General features: G+C 36.0%; 1 protein-coding gene across 1 annotated transcript in view; it reads left to right on the plus strand.

Moving 5' to 3' along the window:
- The window catches only part of LOC126266749 (protein scarlet-like), a 123,504-nt gene that overhangs the window by 73,241 nt on the left and 29,385 nt on the right, over window positions 1-20,878 (plus strand). The window contains exons 10-12 of the mRNA XM_049971253.1: window positions 2,950-3,055; window positions 8,721-8,942; window positions 17,121-17,259. Coding sequence (XP_049827210.1) covers window positions 2,950-3,055; window positions 8,721-8,942; window positions 17,121-17,259 — 467 coding nt within the window. The remainder of the gene's footprint in view (window positions 1-2,949; window positions 3,056-8,720; window positions 8,943-17,120; window positions 17,260-20,878) is intronic.

A 20,878-nucleotide genomic window follows, 5' to 3' on the forward strand; every position in this document is an offset into this window, starting at 1 on the left:
TGATACTATGGTTATATAGTCTTTGATGCTAATAAACTCCTCTACAACATACAACATACAGTGTCATCAATATGACATTTATTTACAAGTACACAAGTTGTGATGGTTGGACTGACTGTTCCATGGATATTATGAATAACAAATTTTACAGCAGAATACTGATCTTGTACTAAAATGTGAGGAATGGATCTCTTTGGTCATCTTGTGTTTGGTTATCTGATAATGGATGGATGCATGCATGTTTTAAGATTTAATTGGAACTCCTAGCTTCAGTTATTATAGTATTACAAGAGCCTAAATAGATTTTGGCCTTAAAAGGGGGGCAGGGATATAAGGTGCAGTCAGCTAGGATGAATTCAAGCAACCTGCAGAAAGAAATTATGGAGAAACGATAGGACTATAGAATGTGTTATAATCACATGCTACTTCAGCTCTCCATAAACCTATTTTCATACTTACATATCAGAAATGGTTTTCATAACAGATGCCTATTTTGCAGATGTTCTGAAATTCTACATTTTGGATGCCTTAAAAAAGATGGAGCTATACTTGGAATAATGTGTAGAGTAAAAAGGGGATTATATTTTAAAAAATCCCCAAAATAATCTGTTTTTCCATCTTTTTCTAAGAAGTTATTGAACAACTTGCCTAACTACAGAAATGACACAACCATTGGGCACTCAACCCAGTTTATTCACAACAGGAAATATGTACAACATGCCCCTTGGAAACAGTGCAAGCAATCTTAAGTCAGTATTCCAAATCAAAATCCAATCCACACTGTACCTATGACAAACAGAGTCCATAATATAAACATGTTAGCCAAACCAGTAGCACACTCACCGTATGCTCCACCAATCATGTCATAGTTGACTTAGACTGGCACTGGTGCAGCTTGTACAATGGATTCTGGTGTGATTTCATCAGATTCTGCTCCTAATGCCAAATCCCCTCTGGGTAGTGCTCCCACTGAAGTTGACAGTAATGTTGTACTAGCTATTTTGTTTCCAAGGTGGCACCACTCTAGGTTACATAGTGGTAAGACAAAGATTTTAGACTGGAAAATATTTCCAGGGATGACTGTAGACTTCAGTCATAATTTATTGGTTATGAAATGTAGTTGAATTAAATAAGGCTATGGTGGGGGAATTATATTAAGAAATGAGACATCAAAAGCAGCAGATGATTTTTGATATTTCGGCAGCAAAATAAATTATGATAATTAAAAATACAGACAATATAAAATAAATAGAGACAATATAACATGCAAACTGATAATAGCAGCAAAACAATTTCTGAAATGAGGAATCTGTTGCCATTTAATAGAATATCAAGTGTTAGGAAGTCTATTCTGAAAGTATTTGTCTGGATAGCCTTGAATGGAAGTGAAACGTGGATGAAGCTTTTGAAATGTGGTGCTACAGAAGAATTCCAAAGATATTATGTATGGGTCAAATAACTAATGGGAGCTTCTAAATTGAATTGAGGAAAAAAAGTAGTTTATGGTACAACTTCACTAAAAGAAGGACTCGATTGATAGCACACTTCCTGGGGAATCAAGGAACAGTAATTTTTAATGATGAAGGGAAGTGTGACATGTAAAAATTGTAGAAGAGGATGTAGGCATGAATAAAGTAAGTAGCTTCAAATGGATATAGATTGCAGGAGTTATTCAGACATGAAGAGGCTTGCACAGGACATACTAACATGGATGGATCCTTCAAATCAGTTTTACAACTGAAGATTACAACAAGAATGTTTTTCCCATTATTGAAAAATACTTCTTATAACTGAACTTCTTTATTTGTAGTCTTTGATCACAATATTCACATGGTCACTGTTGCTCAAAATGTTGCTGTTAGTAAATATGTTAGAATATTAGAGTAGTTGCTCATTCTTGGTTGCACTGATTTAGTTGATTCCATACTATTATGTTGCTCACACCAACACAGGGAAAACAGTGAACAAAGTTTACAAAAGTTTATTGACCAAAGAATCAAATGTCTGCTTGAACAATAATAACAAAATCATAATTACAGTGTCGCACAGGTATGAAGACTTGACAGTATGATGATTCCAGAGTCTGACAAAGTAACACAATTAGGATCTTCATAGACAAATACACTTGTATGGAAAATATTCTGTCTGAATAAGCTGTTCTGAATAACACCAGAATATGAGCAGAAAAGTCTATCCTGAATACAGCCTGACTGTGCCAGAGGAACAATGATGAAGGCCAAATACAGTGGTGTCGATCCCTACAATGGGCTTCAAGAGTGTCCTAAGATGATGGGAGTGAATAGCACCCACTCGGAGGCTAGGATGTTCTCTCAAAGCTGGATGCAATGACTTGTGTAGCTCTGGCACTGACCTTTATAGTGACCAGTGGTGGAATACTCATGGTACCATTTTCTGGTCCTGTGTGTGGCAAATGTGAATAGGTACCTTGGGATTTGCGGTCTCTGTTGGCACTAGTACCACTGCCTGGTGTCCATCTGTTACTGTGACAGGGTGAGTCTGTGATGCTGAGGCGTACAAGGGTCATGTAGGGTGTACACACACCTGAGCTACCAAAATGGTTACCAATCGCTTTTGCGAAGATATCCAGTATAGCTCATATATTAGTGTTTTTATTGGAAACAGTAATGCTTATGTTCCAAATCTTTCATAAAATTAATACTGAGATCAGCACAGAGCATATTTTGCTAAGCACACCAAACAGGTAACATGATAGTGTTTAGTTATTTCAAGAAACAACTGAAAATCTCCCATTAGGTATCCCTAATTCTTGTAAGTATACAAACAGATTCCTTCACTGTGCATCATATAATTTTAATGTAATGAACTAACTTTATGTTACCATATAAACTCTTTGATGTTGCAAGCATCTAAATTATATTCTTTTAGTTTATTTTGAACTGTTTATGGATGAAATCATTTTGTTTCTAGATCCCACTGTAATTGGCTGTCTCAGTTTTACTGGTTGATATGGCGCTCAATGAAAGATTCCAGGAGATCATATTTTGGACATGCTCTCCAAATTATTATGTTCTTGGTTAGTGTCAGCATGTTATTATGATTATTTTAAGTGGCTGCTACATTTTATAATATTTTGTTTTCCTGTCAAGCTGTTTAATATTGTAGAATTCCTATCAATTGTCAGTTCCTTCCACAAATGTTTCCCTCTTTTTCTGCTTTTTTAAAAATACTCCCATCCCACCTTAAACGTCCTGATTATTCAGTGAAACATTACATATTTCCTTTCATCTCTAAATGTCTATCTTCTATCTAAAAAGGAAATTACAATTTGTGCCTTATGATTATTTTAGAAACAATACTCAAGATGTTTTCTAGAGTGAGAAATTTTTGCAGTATTGTATAGTATGAATTTCTGAAGGAAACAAAGTACTAAGAAAAAAAGAAAGAAAAAGTAGTCCATAAATTTATAAATAATGGAATGTCTTTACAGCTTACATCTGCTTGCAGAACCTTTTATTATCCATAAAAAAAACATTGACACATGTCTGTAGAGCACCATAGATCAATTTAAGTGATACTAAAACTGGATGCAGAATCCATGCCTGCTGTCAATAAAGACTGCGAGATTTCATTTTTCAGGAGACAATGCTCACATGTTAATAGTCTTTTGATAAAGCTCTAGGTGCCCCCTTGATCATTATAAATGGCAAACACAACAAAGAACTCTGCTAGCCATTTGGTAGTCATATTGTTCCTGCATTTGTGGATGGTTTACTATGCAAGTATCACAGTTTAGTGAGCTACAGTAACCTCTGCCAGTTATAATGTAACAAAGTTACATGTCTCAGGGAATAAGGAACTTGAGTTAACCAAAATAATTGTGAAGACAGAACAAACCACTATTAGTTTTAAAAAGAAGGAAAACACCTACTTAAGCCTTTTAGTGTTTCAACTGACAATTGTGTGAAAAAAAAGAAAAGAAAAAAAATTGGTTTATAAGTGGCCAGCTAAGTGTGGCAACAGTGCTGAGGCTCACCACTTGCTAGGTATTACATGCGCAACTCCACCTACATATGTAAAATGCTTGAACAGTCACATAGTATGGAGCCATGACTTCCCCATATAAACAGAAGAAAATAAAGTGCAGAAGTTCAAAATCAATAATGTAGTGCTGTATAATGAAGTGGAGAAGGTAATCAGTTCACCAAAGCTGCCCACCTCAGTTCATTTCACTTGTCAACAGTTAAGAAGACTGTGTGATCACCATATAGGGATAGAAAAGTAGTTCAAGAACAAATAGATGTTTCTTCTGAGGTACTTGTAAGACCACTGCTCCCAAACCAGTAGCCACCAGGTCAGCTGTTGCAAGGTCTAACAACACAAAAAAATCTCTGTCTGCACCAAAGCAATAAAAACTGCAAACATCAAGCCACCAGTGTTACTAAGTATTTAACACCAGCAGCATAAGAAAGACTGACACACAAATTTGTGGAAACAAGGAAAAGGGAGACCTCAGTTGGTCCACTTATGTTTCACTAGCACCGCCAGACAAATCTGAAGAGAACCTATCTATTGAAGGAAAAGACTACAGAGTCTGTCAAGGGAATTGAGCACCAAATCTAAGTCAACTGCTACATGCCTAAAATCTCAAGTGCAAGATCTAGTAAAACCTCACCAATAAATGCAGTATTTATTTTTGTGTAATGTCAGTGGTTGCAAGATTTATATGGATGACTTGGGACTCATAGCACATGTAAAAGTCTCATCTCCAAGACACAGATACATCTGTGCTTAGAGGAATGGATGGCCTCAGTTGGGAGAGAACCACATATGGTATGGCCATAGTTGCCAACAACAAATACTATGCCTAAACTTGAGGTATACGGCATTTTCCAGTCATTCAGAGTGAGAATGGTCCATATAAAAGTGGATTTCTCCTGGAAAGGCAATAGGAGGCAGATATTCACATTGATGTAAACATTAGAAAAAGGAATTAAGTTTGAGACTGGCACCACTACTTAGTCAACAACATTGAAACTGTATATGATAATGTGATTTTACTAAGAGATAAGAGAAATGGCAACTCCTGACAAACCGACGAGATTGTTGTAGGTGGCGTTGAGCAATATAAGAAAAATGGTAAGTATTCATAGAAACTTCTTTGAGTCATTGGATATTCACAGTGAGGTATGCTAACACTAGCTCTAGAATATGTGATATGTAAAAATAAGCTGCTGAGCAAGGGGTGATCATCCACAGATCAGTGCAAACATTGGCCTATGTTTCCAAAAAGTATTTGCATTCTGCAATGGTGTGTGCACTGGTTTGAAACTTCCTGGAATATTAAAATTGTGTGCTGAATTGGGATTTGTACCTATGACCTTTGAATTTGCAGGCAGGTGCTCAGCCAACTGGCCTATTATTGCCCTTTAGGGTCTCCCAAATATTTACACCATACAACTTTACTTATTTTACCTACCCTCATAGCTCTTCTTTAACCAGTGCCTCTCTCATGCCTACCAAACTTCCCAGAAGCTTTTCTGCTTACCTTTCTCAAAGTGTTCCTACAAGAGGAGAACTTCTATGAAATATGGAAGGTAGGAGAGAGGTACTGATGAAAGTAAAGCTGGATGTGCAGGTCATGAGCTGTGCTTGGGCAGCTCAGCCAGTAGAGCACTTAGCTGCAAAAGATGAAGGTCTCAGGTTCACATCGCATTCTGCCACACAGCTTTGATCAGCCAAGAAGATTAATTGTCCTCCATTACTGACATAAATACAATCAAAAGAGATCAAAGGCAATGGAGGAATTATTCATTACATGGGATTGACTATCAGTGAATCTAATATCAAAAACTTGGTTTGTGACAGCACTCACACAGGGAAGATGTTGATTTCAGTAACCATAACTAGGGGGTGAATTTGAGAAAATTGAGCTATTTAAATACTTGGGAGTGACCATCAACCACAGCAATGATAAATAAGTTGAACTACTAATGATAGTCAATGGAACTTATTTTGCCCCAACAAAATCACTTTATCAAGGCTTTTGTCTCACACCTCTGAATTAATCATGTAGAAAAACATTTATAAGATAAATGCTCCCATCTGAACAAGAATATTAGCCACTAACCATAAGGCATATCAATATTTTGAACAGCTTTGAGAAGACATACTCCACCAAATAAAAGCTTCTGCTGTGAAGGCGGAAGGTGGATATGATTGTATGACAATGAATTTTACACCAGCTGTTGTGACTGACATATTAATAAAATAAGAAAGTTAGCAAGATTGAGATTGGTAGTGCATGTGGCTTTGTGGAGTAATAAAGAGTCACTATAGAAAATATTATATGGAAGGTTTTGGGTACAATAGTACAATTGACTGAAAACAAGGTCAATACATCATGATGAAGAAGACCTACAAAGAATAGTATACAATAACTGTAAAGCACAGCTGAAAACCAGACTGCCTAGCAGATAATTGTGGAAGAGATACAGAAGAAGAAGAAGCAGAAAATGGTGTAGATTCCTAGACACAGTCCATAGATCCATAAAGTTCACCATAGTAAGTGTAGGTGACCATCAAAAGGATTTTTGAGCAAGATGAGAGGCACCTGGTTACTAGCATCATAAGAAATCTCATTCTTAATTAAGACAGATCTTCAGATGTATAAATAACTTCATGTATACTGTAGAGGAATATTACGGAATCTTTATTGTTCACAACATTTATAAATGACTTAGTGAATAAAGTGAGAAGCTCCATATGGCTGCTCATAGAATGTGCTGTTGCATTTGGAGAAGACCCAATGCTAGAAAAGTGTTATGAACTTCAGGAAGATGTGCATAGTATTGACACTCAGTGCAGAGATTGTCAACTGGCCCTCAACATAAAGAAATGTAATGTAATGTATTGTGCATAAGCAGATATAAAGGCCCATTACTGTTTGATTATGAAATTGCTGAGTAATCACTGAAAACTCTCATATCCATTAAATACCTGGAATTACGCATAAAGATTTATTTAAACTGGAATGATCATGCGGCAGATGCTTGAGATTCACTGGAAAAATTCTCTACCCATGAAGGAGGTAGCTTATTAAACACACATTTGACTGAAACTGGTCTACTGCTCCTAAGTCGGAGACTCTTACCAGGTAGGATTGAAAGAAGAAATAAAAAATATCATTTAATAAGTGTGAGAGTGTCATGTAGATACTCATCCAACTACAATGGGAGACATTACATGAGATGTGTTGTGAATCTCAATGTGGCTTACTTCTAGAATTCCAGAGCATACATTTCAAGAAAAGTTAGCCAATGTTTGGATGCCTCCCCACACAAATCCCAAAAATGAACTATTTCAGTAAAAGTAGAGGGGTTCAAGCTCATACTGAATCTCACCAATGATTGTTCTTCCCATGCACCACTCATAGCTGTAACGGAAAAGGAAAGATGTGACAGTGATATCCTCCAAAACACACCATAAGGTGGCTTGTGGAGTGCAGATTAAGATTATTGTATCTACATGAATCCAAGAGATGTAGCACAGACAGTGGTGGAATATTGCACCAAAATTACAGTCTCTGCTGTTAGAATCCAACCTACTATAATCACAGAGTTATAACTGAAAGGCCCAGTTGGGACTTAGGTTCCTTGAATGAGGTACTTTATAACTATATCTATGACTGGTGGGCCATGACTGTCTTAGAGTCTTTTATGAATTTATGTATTTTTGTAGAAATAGCACTGCCACCAATAGCCAGATACATGTTTGTGATATGATCTGTTGTCTATGCTGAAGTGTGGAGGTTCCTGGCACTGAATTAAGATTTTTTATGCATTTTCAGGCAAGTGTGACAACTTAATTTTCATTAGGATATAATGATTGATCCTATAGCTCATCAGCAGCTGGAGGAAACACAGTGGCTGCTACAGTGCTCCTGTGCATGTGGATTTCTCAAAACAGTTAGCTTCTGATTGTGATAAGTAGTTTGTGAATATATGTCTAATGGTGCTGTATTTATCCTTGACTGCTGATGAAGCTATTTTGAACCTCTGCAGCCATTTGGTCACTGAGAGATGCAGCAGCATATCTGTGCACTTAGCATCATCAAAACTAATGTGAACTATGGTGAACTGATTCTGTAAATGAGCAAACCACAGCATGGAAAAGCAGCAGCATCTTTGCAGCAATCATGTTAACTATTACATCCACTGTAGTAATGCCTGAGCTTGGCAGAGAGTCCCTCATGGTGAACAATGATGATGGATAATTGAACATGACAGTTATCGTTACAGAAACTACATGACATAATTTCTGCTGCTGGTCTCATGCTTAGTGCCTTTACAAATAGATGTAAGCAGTGAAGTTGTCACATATTATTGTGCAGGTGCGCATTTCAGTTATGTGGCCCATGTCACCAAAACTTGTGTTCCTAAGGGTAACTTTACTAGACACAGTGTTTGCTGATTACAAATAGAGCACATGTAATAAACTGGAAAGAGTGTATAGCTGTCTTCACTTTGTTTTGAAGAGAACAAATGTAACAATAAAATCTGGAGAACAAAAATGAAGATAATAGTCTCACATTTTCCTGAATATTTCATTATTTACCAAGCAATGACCGAACAAAACTATTAATGATCTCATAAATCTTGAATATTTAAAATAGTGTTTTGGGTTCATGGTTTGAGTGCACAGTTTTATATAACTGCATGCTTCAATATGATTTGTTTCAGACTACCACAACAGTTGTAGCCACTTTCTACCAGGGTGTCAGTCCAGAAACTCAGGAGGGAATGCAAGACTTCAGGGGGCTGCTGTATCTTCTTTCTAGTGAAATGTTCTTCTATAGTGCATATAGTGTGCTCTACACTTTCCCATATGAAATTCCTATATTCCTAAGAGAAAGCAACTTATACTCCTCATCAGCATACTACATTTCCAAGGTCATAGCAGCGGTGAGTTGTTTGTTAACTTCTAGTTGTTACAATGTGTTCTAAGTTTGTGAGAAGTGTAACAGCAGTGCATTCTGATTTAGCTTATATGAATAAAACACATACTAAATATAGACTGCAAATTGGAAGAATGGAGTAATATTCATTCATTACCAGGATGAGTCATGTTAAAATGTAACACCCCTTTTATTTCATGAGCAGCCCCAGGTACTGGAATGAGGTTTTTGGCAAACTATAGTATGCTAAGAGGCATGTACTTTGGTATGCGATAAAGCATCTTAACTTTTGATCAATCAAGGAGGAGCTTATGGATGCTCAGTGCAGAGATTGTCAGTGATGTATCAATTGATATATTGAAGCAAGTATTATTTTTTAAAATGGAATGACATATGTTTTTTTACAACACTCAGAAGTGCTTGGAAAGATGATTCCAATGATATAAGTCTTGTTAATTTTGAGGTTGAAACTCTTCACAAAAGAATCCCACAAATCTGCCTAAAAATTGGAAAGCAATGTGGCCAGAGTCAGCTACTGTGACTTTAACATCACCAAGCAGAGCTCTCATGCAAAGATCTGTCACTATATGCAGTAAGACAGGCCTACACTACTAAGATAAAACCTCATTTCCTATATGACGTAGGTACAGGATCAGCTACGATTTTTGTATACGGAACTATAGCATATAAATAAAATAGAAAGAAACTTCCACATGGGAAAAATATATTAAAAACAAAGATTCCAAGACTTACCAAGCGGGAAAGCGCCGGTAGATAGGCACAATGAATAAAACACACAGACACACACACAGAATTTTGAGCTTTCGCAACCGGCAGCTGCTTCGTCAGGAAAGAGGGAAGGAAAAGGAAAGATGAAAGGATGTGGGTTTTAAGGGAGAGGGTAAGGAGTCATTCCAATCCCGGGAGCGGAAAGACTTACCTTAGGGGGAAAAAAGGATAGGTATATACTCGAGCGCGCACACACACACACACACACACACACACACACACACACACACACACACACACACACACACACACACACGCATATCCATCCATACATACACAGACACCAACTATAGCATATGCTAGATTCTGGTGCACCAGATGGGACTTAGGAAAACTATTTCAAATGTGTGTACATTTCCAGGTTTTTGTGTAAACAACTACAGATTCATCAGGCAATTTTCCATTTAAACCATCCCATTACTGCTTACTTGTCAAAGCTAAAACAGAAACATTGGTATTCATACTTCACAATGATTGACAATCCTATTCAAGGGAGAAAGGAAACTACACTGTATTAACTTCCTTAGATTTGGAATGTTAATAATAATTGTATCAGACCTGTCTGTGCATGGAGACACCTGAGTGCTACTTAAAGTAAATAACCTGCTGTCAGACCAATGTGTCTATAAACGTGTCAGAAAAATGTGTTACAAAATTGTAGTACATTTAAACAGCTTATTCAGAATGACTGACAACTTGTCACCTACAAAATAAATACTTCTCTTAAGTAAGTGCTCAGATTGTTTATTATTAACTGCAAGGCACATTTTTAATCACTGTTTGAGAGATAGATGAACAAATGAAAGTACACTAGATGATATGCCATTGGATACTGTGGTGATTCAGTAGCACATATCATCTGGCATAGTTGGGGCTTTAAGTTAAACTCACTCTTTCAGTGCTCCCCATAGAAAGAAATCAAAAGGAGTTAAATTAAGAGATCTGGCCAGCCAATGTACTCCAGCATTCCATCCTATTCAGTTTTCAGGAAACTTCTCATTCAGTGTTTTTGTTGCAACATAGGAAGAGTGATCTGTGCAGTGATCATGTTACAACCACATACACTTTTGCTTACTCAGTTGTACCTCTTCTAGAAGAACAGACAGAATATTATAAGAATGTGAATGCATATATTTCCATTTAACAAAGCAAGGTCATGCAATTGAATTTACTATTGTACCTTGTTAAAGTAATTTTTTTAAATTACTGTACCATATTTAAAAAGAAATTTTGTGTTATTATTAATGTACCATATTTAAAAAGAAATTTTGTGTTAAATTAGTAATCAACATCATATATGAGGATAATGTTTAGTTTAGCTCTGTTTTTTTTTTTTTTTTTATTTATTTTGAGTAACAACACTCACACTTTTACTCCTTGGTCGAGTGACTTCTTGTGTAAACAGAGCCTCCAGATTCAGAAATAAATCTACGTATTTGTAAACCAAACTCACCACTTTTTGCCAGCATCTGATATATATTGAGAATAAATAAGTTTTTTCTCAACAAAATACAATAGATTACGGGTCCCAGTTATGTATGTAAAAACGTGTGCAAAAATTTGCAGATACAGTTTTTTTAATGCATATTTGAGAGTGTGTTTTTAGTTTTAGAGTTGAAATGGATCTGGTGAATAGTGAAACTGACTGGACAATGTGGAAGAGAAAAATATGAGATCTAATTAACTATCATGAAGGAGTTTTAGATGTAATTGATGGCAAGTTAGTAAAACCTGAGCCACTGTCTGAAGGTGCTAATGATGCAGCAATAAAGGATCATATAGCAAAATCAGATTTTTATTGTAAAGCGAATAGTTATGCCAAGTCGATGGTTACAAGTGCAGTTACAGACAGTGTGTATCGGAAGACCATGGACAAAGAAACGGCTCATGAAGCATGGAAGGCATTGAAGCAGAATTTCAAGGCATCATCAAAGGACCAGTTTCAAGATTTGTTCAGATTTTTTTGCATTTAATTGGACTCGGGGAGAAGACATCTCCACACACATAGTGAAGTTAACAAGTCTGTGGAACGAACTGAACAACAATGATACTGGTATGTAAAATTTTACATATTTTACCTGCAAGCTTTGATTCCTTTAAATCAAGTTGGATGTTATTAACAAAAGATGATAAGAAAACATTTGAAGAATTAAAGGAACAATTGTGCATGTTTGAGAAAAATTCCACAAAGAGTAGTGATAAAATTGAACAAGAGGCATTAGTAGTCAAATCAGGCATACAAAACAAAATAAAAAGTAACAAATTCAAAGTTAAAGGAATATGTAACTATTGCAAAGAACTGGGCCACTGGATCACATATTTAAAGAAGTGGATTGCTGATGGAAGACCAGCTAAAAATACAACTGTGCAGAAAAACATGGACAGAACTGTAGTAATGAATGGTAGCATTGTTTACTATTTGTAGCAAGGCTTGTTCATTAAAAGTGGATGTGTACAATTGGTGGATTGACAATGGTGCAATGAAATATATGACAAATAGTCCTGATTGCTTTGTCAGCTTTGAAGCATTCAACAATCCCAGCTGTATTAAGGCCACTAGACAGGAGACTCTAGAAGCAACAGGAAGAGGATGAATTCAGATTCTGTCAACAGTTGGCAGCAGATGCGAAGAGCTGACCCTGACTGAAGTCTGGTATGTACCAAAAATTTCCAAAAACCTTATTTCTGCTTTAGCTGCCTAAGATTGTAACAAATACAGTATGTTTCAGTCAAGTACTACATATTGCTCTTTGACAATTGGCAGCAGAATGAGACTGTGTGGAAATCATAAAGCTGGTTACACTTTATACAAAACAGAAATTAAGCCCTTAGTGCCAGAGAAGGATGCAACTGTGAATCTTTTAGTGGAAGATAGATTTGATGTACTTCAACTGTATCATGACAGATGGGTCATCAAGGCAAGTGTCATGTTAAAACAAAACTCAAAAAGGAATTTAACATTGATGTTAAGGAAGGGGCAGAGATTTGTGAACCATGTAAATTTGGGAAAGCACATCGTCTACCATTTGGAACAAAAGAAAAGTCAACAAGGCCTGCTGAATTGATATCAGCTGATCTGTGTGGACTTTCCATGAGTTGTTCCAGAAGAAATGTTACCTTGTTTTGTTCAAAGACCATTACACCAAGTTTTGCTATGGTTCTTTTGCCGCAGAAAAATCAGAGTTGAGTAAAATTGTCAAAGATTTTCTCTGACCTACAAAGGTATAGGGGTACTCTATTAAAAAGATACTGAATGACAATGGCAAGGAGTTTCATAATAAAGAGGTTAGATCCATCTTAAGTTCAAATGGTATAACACAGTGTTTGACTGCTCCCTATTCTCCTGAGCAAAATGGTATTTGTGAGTGGGGTAGGACAGTTGTTGAGAATACTTAAGTATTCAAAACCAGATGTTGCTTATCCAGAGCAGATAAGGGCTGAACTGGTTAACAAAGCAATTTACACCTTGAACAGGTCAGGGAAGTCATCTGTGAAAGGTGTCAGTCCTTACGAGTTGTGGGAACGGAAAAAGGCCTCTAACTAAACATCTTAGGGTTACTGGCTCAACATATTATGCACACATTCCAAGTGAAAAATGAAGGAAACTGGACAAGAAAGCTGTGAAAGGATATCTCATTGGTTATGATGGTGATGAATGCTTCAGGATTTGGATAAAAGAAAGTAATTCCATTCTACTGACCAGAGATGTGAAATTTGAAGAAAAACTGGGTTGGTGAACTGAACAAGTTACACTACCATTTCAAGTTGTTGAAAGGCCCACTGCAGGTCCAGATTATATTAAAAATCAATCAGAGAGTGAAGAAAATACACACTCAGAAGATAGTATGGAGCATGAAACTAGTTCACATACAGAATCTGATGATGACATTCTGAAAACTTGCAAAGAGGAAATAGGAGTAAGTTAAGAGATCATTCGTCATTAAAGAGACCAAAATACCTCAATTATTATGCAATGATAACAGAAGATTTCTTTGTCAAAACTGAGGTTTTTGAAACCTACAAGGATGCACTTAGACATGAAGACAGCATCAAATGTAAAGAAGCAATGGTCAGAGAAATGGAGTCTCTGATCAAAAGTGAAACATGGGAGGTTGAAGGCTTACCTAAGGTTGCCAAGGCAATACTATGTAAGGGGATGTTTTGATTTAAACCAAATGAAGATGGTCAGATCAAAAAATTTAAGGCTTGATTGGTTGCCAAGGGTTTCAGTCAATGAGAAGGTATAGATAACAGTTAAACTTTTAGTCCAGTTGCAAAAATGACAACAATTTGGTCTAATCTGAGTGTTGCTGACACTCAAAGAATGTATCTCAGACAGTTTGATGTGTCAACAGCCTTCCTGTATGGAAAACTTGAGGAAACCATTTATATGGCACAACCAATAGGTTATGAAGATGGGACCAACAGAGTTTGCAGATTGAAGAAAAGCCTGTATGGTTTAAAACAAGCACCAAGATGCTGGAACTTGCAAAAGGAGTTCAAGATCACAACGGCACCTGCAAACTATTATTTAGATTTGAAAATTGAACATGACAAGGATGGCTGTATCAAGATTCACCAGAAGGCTTATGCACAACAAATTTTAAAATGTTTCAACTTTTTCAGAGTGTATAGCAGTTTCTATGCCAGTGTTGAAAGTTACAGATGTTTCACAGTCAGGGAAAGATGACATTGTAGAACAGTCTTTTCCATATAGAGAAGCAGTGGGAGCATTAATGTATATGATGCTAGGCACAAGACCAGACCTAGCCTTCAGTGTAAGTGCTCTGTCAAGATCTCTCGATAATACCACTGAAGAAGACATATTAAGAGTAAAAAGGGTTTTTTGTTATGTATCAGGAATGACTGAATATGGAATCACATACAAACCAAGAGGAAAGAACACAACTCTGGAATGTACCAGTGATGCAGATTTTGGAGGCTTCTCAAAAATAGGCAGATCAACATCTGGACTAGTCATCAACTATGCAGGAGGGGCAGCATCATGGCTAAGTCAGCGACAAACCATGGTAGCAACATCTACAACTGAAGCTGAACTATTTGCCGCAAATGAAGCTGCCGAGGAGATTATTTGGTTAGCTCATCTATTCAGAGAAACAACAAGACTATCTGAAATTCCGGTTCTCCAAATTGACAATTCAGCAATAGTGAAGTTGGCAGAGAATCCAGAATTTCATCACTGAACCAAACATATAGCCATCAAGGACTTCTTTATTCATGAAAAACTTTATGAAGGTAGAATTAGAGTTCATCAAATTCCATCTGAAGAGTAGGTAGTGGACATCATGATCAAAGCTCTACTGGTGACATGTATGAAGATATTGTGTAATCAAATGGGACTGTTGTAAAACTCAGTTATGTTTTGTTTTGTGGGTTTTCCTGTTTGTTGATTTCGATATAACAAGGTAAAGTGTTAAAGTAAATTCTTTTCATTAATGCATTTAAAAAGAAGTTTTGTATTAAATTATTAATGAACATCATATATGAGCAAAATGTTTTGTTTATCTCTTTTTTTTATTATTTTGAGTTACAACTCTCTCTCTTTTTCTCTTTGGTGTTGTTAGACGCTCCTGGGTCAAGTGAGTTCTTGTGTAAACAGTACCTTCAGATTCAGAAATAAATCTAAGTATTTGAGAACCAAACTTACTGCTTTTTGCCAGCACCTGATCTCTATTGAAAAGAAATAAGTTTCTTTTCTCAACAAAATACAGTATACCTTATGAAGCCAGGGTGCATTTTCAGTAGTGAACATTATGTAAATTTACATTACCATAGTTCATAAAATTTCCTTTGTTGGTATAGAGCACACTTCGGAAAACATAGTATCATCTCTTGAGTGCGGCAGAGCAAACCAACAAAGCTATATACAACTTTTGAAATCATGTCCACTATTGAGAAGAAATAAGTTTCTTTTCTCAACAAAATACAATATACCTTATGAAGCCAGGGTGCACTTTCAGTAGTGAACATTATGTAAATTTACATTACCATGGTTCATAAAAGTTCCTTTGTCGGTATAGAGTACACTTTGGAAAACATAGTATCATCTCCTGAGTGTGGGAGAGCAAACCTACAAAACTATATACAACTTTTGAAATCATGTCCACCAGGTGCATTATTTAGTGACAGATGATATGGGTGGAATTTATGTTGATTCAAGATGCAAGTGACTCTCCTCTGGCTGATCCCACATTCCTTGGCAATATGTGCTGCCATTCACCATGTAAAAGTAGAATGTCTAACTCCTTATCATTGGTGTGCATGACTGCTTGCAAAGAGTGTTGAAACAGAAATGACCTTCTGTTAGATGACAGTCCCTGTTGGTTCTGCAGTGCAGACAAATAAACAGTCAAAAGGCTTGATAGGACAGCGTTGCCTGTGGTAAACATGTTTACAATGCAGTTGCTGATTCCCTTGGCTTGCTTTTCAATTTCAGAATATCTCTTGCATTCTTTTGCAAAAAAATTCAATCTTATTTTTACCAAGCATTGTATCACTGTGCTCATCTTTTCAAATGTTTTCAGATGCCATTAAAAATATATCATTCTATTTAAAAAAGATCATACTTGCTTCAATATCTCAAGTGAGACAAGTGTAAAGACACTTTCTCACACACCAAAGTACATGATCCCTAGCATACTACCACTTTTTGGAAACCTCATTTCAATATCTGGAGCTGTTCATAAAATGGAAGGGGTGTTATGGCTTATGTGAGTCACCCTCTATGTTTTATGTAGGTTCAGTTAAGAAGAAAGACTTTCAGGGATCATAAATGAGGCAAAGTATATAGTAAGAGAGCTGTAAGAAACAAAGAATGTAGACAGTATTAATAGTTGATGATTGTGGAACTGCTTCATTCTAGTTTTACTGGCATAGACTATAAAAACATAAACAAATTAGTAGGGAAGATCCCCAGTTTGTTTATCTTTGCAGTTCACTTAATATTTACATTAATACACTAATAACTGTCAAGAAATAACAAGAATTCCTCCTATTTTGTCCACAGTATTTTAGCAATGGATGTAATCATTGATATAAAATGCTGTGCACTCACTACCTGGATAGCTGGTTTTTTAAATAAATGTTGGTCATGTCTAAGTTAAGAGACCCTACCTCTATTATACTGCAGCACATATAAAGGCAGTTTTAGTTGTTATAAAGGTAAAAATTTTAATAAATCATTTGAAATATATGTCACTGCACTGGAAATTATGCATATTGTATCATTATGGCATCTTATAGGGTACCAAACTATAAAAGTTCCATTAAATATTGTAAATCTTTTGAGCAAATATCATATTTAGTGTAAGACAAAATAATTTTACTTGGGAAAGGTTGAAACAGAAAATAAATGGCAACGTGTGTCCTATTTCAGATGCCAAGGACTGTAATTGAAACAGCAGTATTTTTTGGATTTATTTTCATACTTGCTGACTTCCCAGTAGGAGGACTGGTTGGATATTTCATGCTATTGGGTCCACTGTTGTTGATATCCATTGGTGCACTAGCCTATGGTGAGGACTTCCACCATTCTAATGACACACTACACACATCTATTACTGTACTTAGCAAGTGCTTTGTGTATTATGACTGAATAGAGATGAAAATTCCTTTAATCTGAAACTGTGAGTTGGTACAGAAAATGAAAATCTCAGTTGGAGGAAGGATTTTAAAAAATCTATGAAAAATAAATAAATAAAATAAAAATAAAAATAGAAATAGAAATAAACCTTTCAGCTTCAGTGTAAGCTACCCATCAAAGAAGTGGATGGCTGTTGGCATGAAACTCTTATCACTGAACATCCTCTGAGTCATACTTCAGTTTTATTACACTTTCCCTGAAATATGATGCTGTAATTAAATTTTTTAAAAAATGCTAAGAAAAGCACTGTCAGCAGTTTGGGCAAGACACTGGGTAGTATTTATAACTTATTGATAAAAATGTTTCACTTGTATAGTCTTCAATATCAGATTTTTAAAAACAGTTCTATAAATAATAGTTTTAGACAATCTCTTTCAGTAAATCATTAGCAATGAAAAAGAACAGATTGTCAGGCTTCTACTTTGTAAAGCTTAGGAGAGTTGGCTGGGGACTAAAATTAATTAATATGTTCAGACAGAACTGCACAGAACAACTTACAGGAGCACAATAAACACATATCTGCTCACCTTGTTCAGTGGTAGTAATGAAGGAAGAGAAGGAATAGCAGAGTATTGTACTGAAATCTACAGCCGCACTACAATCTCCAAAAGAAAAGTATTTTATTAAAAACAGTTACTGACTCCAAATACCAGTTTCAAAGCCATCATATTCATTATATAGGTACTGCCTGATGGAAGACTTTATGACTTACTTAATGAAGACACAAACTTTGAAATTTGCCTCAAAGATATCAAATATCTTTCTAGTTATCACCTCAATTAAAAGATGTGCCAACTACAACATAAACTTGGGCAGTTAAGATATCTCTCATCTTATGACAGTATGTAAACAGGTGTAGGATACACGTGGAGAGCAGAACTTCTTAGTAATAAAAATGTCCCTCCTCCTATGTCTCAAAACTAAACATTTCAAAGCTACAGATGTTTCTGCGCTGAGGGATAATAGCTTGCAAAGAAAGGATGACCTCAGTGGAGAGAGAGCTAAATGTTAAGTGGCTACATCTGTAGTGGTGCTTAACATCTGTAACTCTTCCTTTCAACACTCATATATGAGCAACATCTGATACAGTGCAAATGCTTTACTATAGTAACAAAGTGTTCATGTTACATGTAGCCAAATGAGACTCTTAAAAATCTTGTGACATGGCTCCCTTAACTATATGCAAGGACTGTAATTGAAACATTGTGCTATGAGCCTTTTTTCTAATGTTTCTGTTGTCGCGTTGAGTTAAGATTGAACACAGTGTGGGACAGTGGGTGGAAAATTTTTATTTTTATTGTATTGTTGTTCTCAACACAGGCTCTCTAACTACAATGTTGGCATTGGGATTCATAGAAAATGCAGTTTACTATAACCATTTTCAGTATATTCTGAAAACGATAAAGCATAAAGTTTCAAATAAATATTTAACCAAGCAATGCTACTATCAGCTCTTGTACTATCAGAGCTGTTCAGAGTCTATTGCGTGGATCCTGTTATCCCTAGATAATGAAACTGTCCAATAACCATTATTGATGTAAATGTTCAAGGTGAATGCTCACCAAAATTTGATGTTAACACTCATCAAACACCACGCTAGTAATGATAGAAGGTTTGTCCTGTAGTGACACGTGAAAATACGACATACGCAAACTGAGAATAAATCACTGGAGTCATTCTGCAATTAACACTTTACCTCAATGTGAACTCATTGTAACGTGCATACCGAGTTACATATTATGGCATCCAAGGCTGTTCCTTGCAACTGTACAAATGTGACGCAGCTTCCGACATAGAGTGCATGCTGATACGAATCTAGAAGAGAACTGGGGCTTGACTCTAGCTCACAGCGCTCTTATTGATATAGCCACGGTGTGGACCACCAAAGGAGCAGTCGCCAAAATTTGCCTTCCTAACTAGCCGCTCAGGCTAGTAAAGCACCACTTCAAGTTACTAAATAATTAATTACTTCATTCGCTGAAGGCCAATGAAGCTCTCAATTTAATTGTGCTATTAGCACACAGGTGAGTATCTATAATAAAATTCTGATGTGGCGAGGTTAAATACTTTTGGTGAGATAATTATTTTAGTTGCACTGCATGCAACAGATGAGCTCTGAACTTGCCCTTTGGTGTGATGCTACAGCTATAGTTTTATGGCTACCTTTTGGAAACTTATCACATCTTTGTTATTATAGCATATCTCCATTCTACCTAAATCTAAACATCCTAGCTTTATCTAATCACTTACTTAATCTATCTTGCTTCCATACTCTTAGGATACAAAAACAGAAAATCATGAATTTCAACCAAAATATTACTTTGTGAGATCCAGCATGCTGTTTCCATTAAATTACAATGAAAAAGGAATCCAAATGTAAACTTTGAAGTTTCTAGCTCCTTCCTGTTGCGCTGATGATTTTTATGTAAAACATCCAAATTTCGAAAACTGTTAAAGTTAGTAAACTGAAACTTAACACATTATCATTTTAGCATTACTCCTAACGTATTATTAACTTTTCAGATTATTTGCTTTACTTTTAATGTATTGTGCAACATTAGTGACATCATAGCTAGTTACAATGGACTAGGCTGGCGCACAATGGAAAGCATATGAATTCTATATGGCGTGAGCAGACTGCTTCCCTACAACAGGGATAAGCACTTTGTAAGTGCCAAAGTGTAACTTTCTGTTAGCGGTTTCTCAAGATGCTCTTTTGGCCTTGCAAACACTACTCATGGGTAAATAGTTGATGATTTGATCTTCTAATGAAATTCTGGTTGCACTTTGAAGACAGAGCAAGACCAAAATGAAGTATCTGAAGCGGGACCTCAAAAGTTAAATGGTTCCTACACGACACCAAGGTGTGGGCAGAGCACATTAAAAACGTCATATGCTACACCAGTGAAGAATCTGTCCACAGTCTTCTGGACAATTATGGAGTCAATCTGTTTCTTATGGAGAGAGCAAAGTTTGCATTAAGGGACAGATAGTGCTAGTCACAATCCTGTGATATTATTCTATCAGTGTGGTTACATATGCAGGTACCTGTGGCATTTCTTATTTTGAATATGATTTTAACAGTGTTATGTGAAATAGAACTACTATTCAGATAAAAATATATTACAGAGCCACTGTTGTGTTTATCATGAAGAAAATTATCATCCTCTCTAATAAAGAATTATTTAGATTGCTGACCAAACTGACATCAAATATAGAACCTTTATTGGTTTTAATTGCTTGAAGATGAAGACATCCAGTCTAATAACAGAAATGGGAAAAATAAGCATGAGTGAATTAACACAGAACTATGTAGATGAGAGCTTTGATGAAGAAAAGTGTGAATAAATGAAGAAAAATTGTCATAACTGAACTTATGTGGCTTTCAAATGACATCATCTTTGTTGTATACTATCTTACTTATTCTTTGTCAGGATGTACAGAAACTAGCAATGAATTTATTAAGTATTTCTTTTCTAACCCACATCTGA

Source organism: Schistocerca gregaria, chromosome 4 (assembly GCF_023897955.1).
Source record: "Schistocerca gregaria isolate iqSchGreg1 chromosome 4, iqSchGreg1.2, whole genome shotgun sequence".
Classification (NCBI taxonomy): Eukaryota; Metazoa; Arthropoda; class Insecta; order Orthoptera; family Acrididae; genus Schistocerca; species Schistocerca gregaria.